Source organism: Solanum verrucosum, unplaced genomic scaffold (assembly GCF_900185275.1).
Source record: "Solanum verrucosum unplaced genomic scaffold, falcon-dt-bn FXZP01000228.1, whole genome shotgun sequence".
In the NCBI taxonomy this organism is placed as follows: Eukaryota; Viridiplantae; Streptophyta; class Magnoliopsida; order Solanales; family Solanaceae; genus Solanum; species Solanum verrucosum.
In genome coordinates, this window is record NW_026020210.1 from 2,552,531 (window position 1) to 2,559,117 (window position 6,587).

General features: G+C 36.2%; 1 protein-coding gene across 1 annotated transcript; it reads left to right on the forward strand.

Moving 5' to 3' along the window:
* Positions 1-1,015: 1,015 nt before the first annotated feature.
* On the forward strand, positions 1,016-3,310 carry LOC125830386 (trihelix transcription factor ASIL1-like). The gene has a single exon (XM_049509568.1). The coding sequence runs from the start codon at positions 2,000-2,002 to the stop codon at positions 3,140-3,142; it is 1,143 nt and encodes a 380-aa protein (XP_049365525.1). The 5' UTR covers positions 1,016-1,999; the 3' UTR covers positions 3,143-3,310.
* The last annotated feature ends 3,277 nt before the right edge of the window (positions 3,311-6,587 follow it).

Below are 6,587 nucleotides of genomic sequence, written 5' to 3' on the forward strand. Positions count from 1 at the left end.
GTTTAAAGCTGTTTGGGGTCCTGTCCCGACATCTATCTTAGTAATTAGAGGCTTCGTAGATAGTTATACGTTAAGGAGTCTCTTTATTTTCCCTTTCTTGTTGAGATATTTTGAGACAGTTGATATTAACTTCATAAGTATTTCTATATGTTCATTGATTTGAGTTTGACTTATACTTTAAACTTTAATTATGCAATTGAAAGTCCTATTTTGTTTGAGTAAGTCTTTCGCTGAATAGTGAGCCAGAGCAAGGGTTCGCTTGGGGACCAACGATGGTTTTCGAGTGCCGGCCACGTTCAGGATGTAGGTTAGGGCTTGACAAAATGTTATTGGTTTATTGTTATTGGGTTATTGAATTAACTATTTTCTTAAAAAAATATCGGGTTATCGATTCGATATTGGTTTTAAATATTGGGTAAACCGATAACTCATTAAGACGGTAGTAATTTACTACTCTATCCATACATAATTATTAAATATTGATCTCAGTATCTTATTGATTATTGTCTTTGCTCATTAGCGTTTAATTCACACTTTACACTGACTTTGAGCTCACAACTTTACGTTATACAAAACATCAAAATCTAAAGTAAGAACCATATTCTTAATTTCTCTGTGTGGTGCACTTGTATAGTCCTTTTCATGTTAGTTATTATTGTTTTTATTTTATGAGCGTTCTGTAAAATTGTATTATTGTCTTGTCCTGTCAAATTATTGGAGAAGTCATATATTTATTTTATAAACATCTTCTTATCGGGTAAACTGAAAATCGAACCATTAAGGACCAAAACCGATAAAAATATCTTATTAGTTTGGATATACACACCCCTAGGTAATAGGATTCTCAAATGTGTAGTTGAGAATCCGATAATAGGTCAGGGCGTCATTTGGCCATGTCTCTTTAAATTTTCAATAAAATAAATAGTTGGCCCTAATAATGTTAGGACAAATGTCCTTACACCCGTGCTGTTGATGGACCCCAAAAGCAGCCGGAAGGAAAAATCACACTCGGCGCACTTGAGCAACTTTGGTGGTTGCACTCTCACCTGATTTTTGCGTCCTCACTCTCTCTCTCTCACATCTTTGCTACCCCAGTAGATGAACCCTACTAAATTTTCATTTTTTTTTATTTTCATGTAATCCTTTTACAGTCTCAGATCCTTAAAGTTTTCTTGAATTTGTTCTTGCTACCTGTTTGATTTTCCCTCAAAGTTTCAAACTTTTAAGGCAATTTCAACAAGATTCCCTTTTTTGAGGTAAGGGAGTTAAAGGGTGTTCTTTTTTTATTTATTGGAACTTAATCTGTTGGATGTTCTTGATTTTTAGATGGGTTTTGGTTGTTAAGGTGTTTGATTTGCTCAAACAAAAAAAAAAAAATCATTTCTTGAAGTAAGGGAGTTAAACAGCAGGGTATCTCTTCTGATTGGAAACTGATAAGTTCTTTGTTTTTTTGGGATGTGTATTGAGTTGTTTAGGGGTTTGATTAAGTTTCCAGTTTTAAGGCTGTTTGAGTACAAATTTCCCCCTTGTTGAGGTAAAGGATTATAGGGTTTTCCTTTGAATTGTGTCTGAGAAGTTTTTGTATGGATTTTGGGTTTCTGTAGGCATATATTCTTGAATTTGATGGAGGGTTTCAGTTGTACCTGAGAAGTTTCTGTTTGGATTTTGGGTTGCTGTAGGCATATTGCTTGAATTTGATAAAGGTTGTCAATTGTATGTGAGAAGTTTCTGTTTGGATTTTGGGTTGTTGTAGGCATATTTTCTTGAATTAGATAAAGGGATTTTGCCTGTATCTGAGATTGATTTTTTGAATTAGATTTTTGTGATGGTATAAATATGATGGAGAAACTTGTTCATCTAGTTGCTAGAAATAAAGTGTTAATTTGGAGTTAAAATGGATCGAAATTGATCAAGAAAACGTTGTGCTTGGAATTTGAACTTAGACTCTCTCTAGGTATTAGTGTGTTGTAGTAGTAGACACTTGGTTTGTTGTGCTTCAATGGATGACATTGAGGATAATGGGAGATATCCACCCAACCCTTATGGCTTGAACCAGGGTTATGAGTCAACCAATTGCCAGAAGCTTTCTGTTCACGACACTTCTTATTCAAGGCATGTCGACAATCAGTATGTGGAGGAGGCGGATGATGATGAAGAAGTTGATGATGAAGAAGTTGATGGCGAAGAAGAAGAAGAAGATGATGATGGCGAAGAAAATGGTGTCCAGCGGATAGGGAAAGATGTGTTTGATGACGATGATGATGATGATGAGTATGGAGATTCACAGAGGCATCAAAAGAAGAGGAAGTTAAAGAGCTTGTTATCAAGTTATGAGTTTGCACCTCGAGTACCACCACCATCTACTACAGCAGCAACCGCTCCTAAGCCTTCATTTGGTGGTAGGAATCCACTTTCAGATTGGTCTGAACATGAGACATTCATTTTGCTTGATGCTTGGGGTACTAGGTTTGTTCGACATGGGAGGAAGAGTCTTCGATCAGAGGAATGGCAAGAAGTTGCAGAGAGAGTGTCACGGGGGTCCAAACTTGAGAGGACAGACACCCAATGTCGTAACCGTTTGGATACTCTGAAAAAGAAATACAAAAAGGAGAAGGTGAAGTTTGCAGAGACTAGCAGTACCACTAGCAAGTGGGTGTACTTCAAAAAGATGGACATGTTACTAACATCAACTCCCCAGAAAACTGGTGTTTCATGTGGAATGGACTCTGGAGAGTATGTTTTCATGAGCCCAAAAACTTATCTGAATCGTGCTAATGGCTTGGATGAGATGAGGGACAGTCCTGCTAACTCAGAATCTGCTGATGGTGAGGAGGATGGTTCAGAGGATCTTCCACCAAAAAGATCAAGAAATGTACAACCAGGTGGGAATGGGAATGGGAATGGACATTCCCATTTCAAATTAATTGCAGATTCTATCCATAAATTTAGTGAGATATATGTGAAGATTGAGAATAGCAAGAGACAGCAAATGATGGAACTGGAGAAAATGAGGATGGACTTCCACAGAGAATTGGAACTCCAAAAGAGGCAGATTATGGAGAGAGCTCAGGCAGAAATTGCAAGAATACGTCAAGGAAATGATGAAGAGAACGACATGTCTGCTGAAAATGTTAGTGGATGATTAGCCAGATTATCTCTCTATTCGTTCTATGTTGGCTATTTTCCATTGTTGTATTATATCTTGCATTTTAGTTTCTCACCATTGATGGCTATATGCAAGACAACTTAATGTGATGTAAGAATGTATCTGGTTGTAGTTTCAGCAGTCAATAATAACATTATGGAGATCACAACTGCAGGAATTGTCTGTTAGCCTAATCCACTCTTATCCAATACTCTATAGCTGTGTTGTGGTTTAGAACTTACTCGAGTTCAATCACAGAGACCATCAGAATTTTCTCAAGATATGGGAATTAAAGTTCTGGTAAGAGGGGGCAGCAAAGCCAGCGGGTGCAACATCCGTGGGTGTGATGAATCCATGATTTAGAGTTGATAGGTTCTGGTCTTGATATCCAGAGTCATTTTGTGTTTGTGTTTGTGTTTGTGTATTGTACGAGCTAAACGCTTTGGTAAATATTCACAGGAAAACCAAAGAAAAAAGAGAGAAGCCACTTGTGATATCTCTTCACATATTAGGCACATTTGTTGAGCTTGATGTACAAACTCTACCACAAGTAACTGCACTTTTTGAGCAAACAAAACAATGTCTGCTCATTTCACATTTATCATTAATGTTATTCTAAAATTGTTTTAGATCATCCTCCATACTACAGTATACTATCACTAGTATGTGTTGCTATTTTCCATCCAAAGGCTTCTGGTGGTATAGTATAACAGAAGCTGCAATTGGAGACATTTCTAAATGTAATCAGACACCTATCAACAAGATATTCAAAATATTACAGTAACATTCAAAGTGAGTGTTTTTATATACAATTGCTACATGTATTCCCAATATAAAAAATATTGCCTTCAATATTCTCCAACGGACTTCCCATGGTGAACATAACTTGAGAGTTCCCTGTAATGTTAGTACATTTAAGCAACTTATCAAAAAAGATTGTTACATTTAAGCATTCCTTGGTGGTACCCACACAACATAAGGTAGCTCTCTTTCCAAGAGATTTATGGCAATTGGTCAGCTTGTTATATGTTTAGACAATAAGACCTGACATGCATCCCAATCGACAATAGCTGTATCAATAGTTGAACCTCAAGACGGATAAGGCCAGTGTCTTCATCCTAGCGCAATAGTTGTGTAAAACAATAATAACTTTGGTTTCAAACTGGTGACTATGCCTAAATATACATGAGTTTCAGTATGGTGATGCAGTGTTGCTGGCTTCAAGGGACTATTATGCACTGTATAATGCACATAGTTTTGCAGTTTGGATGATGAGGAAAATTCTACACCAGATACAACAATTATGGCAGCCAACACCAGTGGGTTATCCTGCAAAAGAAATACGTCACATTATTTTCTTGATCTGACAACAAAATCAATGGCATTTCCATTTCAGTTTAATACAAATTGCACACGAGGGTAACATCCCAGCAGCATAGATTAGAGAACCATGGCAAAAAGTCTGGCATTCAGTATCAGAAGTATGAACTGGGAAAATATAAGGAAGTTTTGGCGAAATGAAATAGACATTCCTTCTGGTTAAGAAAGACAGACACCTCCATGACTTAACAGTGGAAGTGGAACAAAATAATGTTGTCATTGAGAAACCTTGTACTAGTTTACCCATCATTTATCTAAGTATCTTTCGAAAGAAATAGAATTCAGTTGATAAGCATCTTCAAGCTTAAGAAACGTAGTACCTAAGTATCAGTGGTGAAGCTCTAAGCCAACCAAGGCATGGATAAAAAGATACCACCCAGCTACATCCCCTACCTTGATTTAAACCTGCTCTTCATTTCTTTAGTCCTCCATTTTGTTTCCTCTCCCTTCTTTCTGTTCTCACTTTCATCTTTTCTACTTGTTTCATTTTCCCTCTTTTTATCCCTTTTCACATCATATTTGTTCCTCCACTGTCTTCCCTTCATTCTATGTATGTTCCCAATTCAGTAACACCCACTACCATTAGCAACACCAAGTTGTAACTCTTCATGATCTCCCATCATTAATAAACCCCTTTGAGAGACCTACACTTCTGGCAAAAAAGCTACAAGCAGAGTAGGTTTTTGTTTTTTTTCAACTTATGCGAGCTAAAGGTAATTAGTCCTATCATGTACTCTCTCCAAATGATATAATTTTGATTTTCTTTGTTCTCTTTGTGTCATTTACCAGCTGAAGAAAGAAGAGGAACAGGGAAGTCTACCAAGTTATACATCTCTGAGTCTGAGGTGGTTAGCAATATCTCGACAAATTTTGATGGCATCATCAACCCTAAACCATGTCCAACTGGAGCTTAGTTTATCATATAAATTCAATTAAAATAATTAACTTTCCAAAAAAAATCAATTAACACATTAAATTAGAGCAAAGATGTCTGTCAGTTTCTCATATCAAGTAGGTGTTTGTCATTTTCAAACCTAAAGAGGGCGTGTACAAATGGTCCTGAAATTTAACCCAGATGATAATACAAACAGCTATGTAACGCAAAGAGAATGACTGAGAAAAGCAATGCCTTTTAGGTAAAGACATTTATCTCCCGGATAGATAAACAACACTTCACCAAAATGCACATATAAATAATAGAGTTTACTTGACTTACCAAAGTGATATAGTTATGTAGTGCAATTTGTATTATATTTGGTTCTGAGGAACTGCATAAAGAGGGTATAAATAATCTAAATTGATTTAAAAAATAAGGTTATAACAAAATACTAACTAAACCAACGTAAAATATTAGAAATAGAACATTAAAAACCTAAGATGTCTTAAATATACAACAAAAATGATTTGTTCAAAGCAAACAAAGCTGTACGTAAAAACATTGAAGTGTTATTTTCATAATTTCACATTTAAAGTTTACATATTGATCTTTTTTGATGACTAAAGTTTACATATTGATCTTCGAGAAATTCTATTTCAAAAAGCTCATTCCTTGGATTATTTATCACACCTCCCCACCATAATTTTAATCTATTATATTGGGACAAAAGGGTTTTTGGATTAACCTTCATGAATTCATGATATACTTTTTTTATTGGTAAAATCATCACAACCATACCTTTTGGCAACCGATGAGAAGATGAGCTGGATGAATGATCCTGATGCCTCCTAATCCTGTCTCATTCTAGACCCGAAATTGGAGTGGACCAAAAGGTTACTGGAGAATTTCACTTGTAGGAAGCAATAGTTAAACCCTGGTCATTTTGAGAGAGGAGAAAGGGAGGGTAGACAATCCTTGACATTTGAAATTTCTCCACATGATTATGAGTAAATTGATCACAGAAGCTCGCTAGCTTCAGAAACTGCAGCAAGAAGGGTCACAAAAGATTCACAATGATCTACTTAACTGACAGAAGGCCAAGAATTGCTAGCTCCAGATCCATGTAGCCACAGGGGTCAAGTAAGGAAAAAAATGAACCTCATTGAATCTTTGAGGAACACCAAG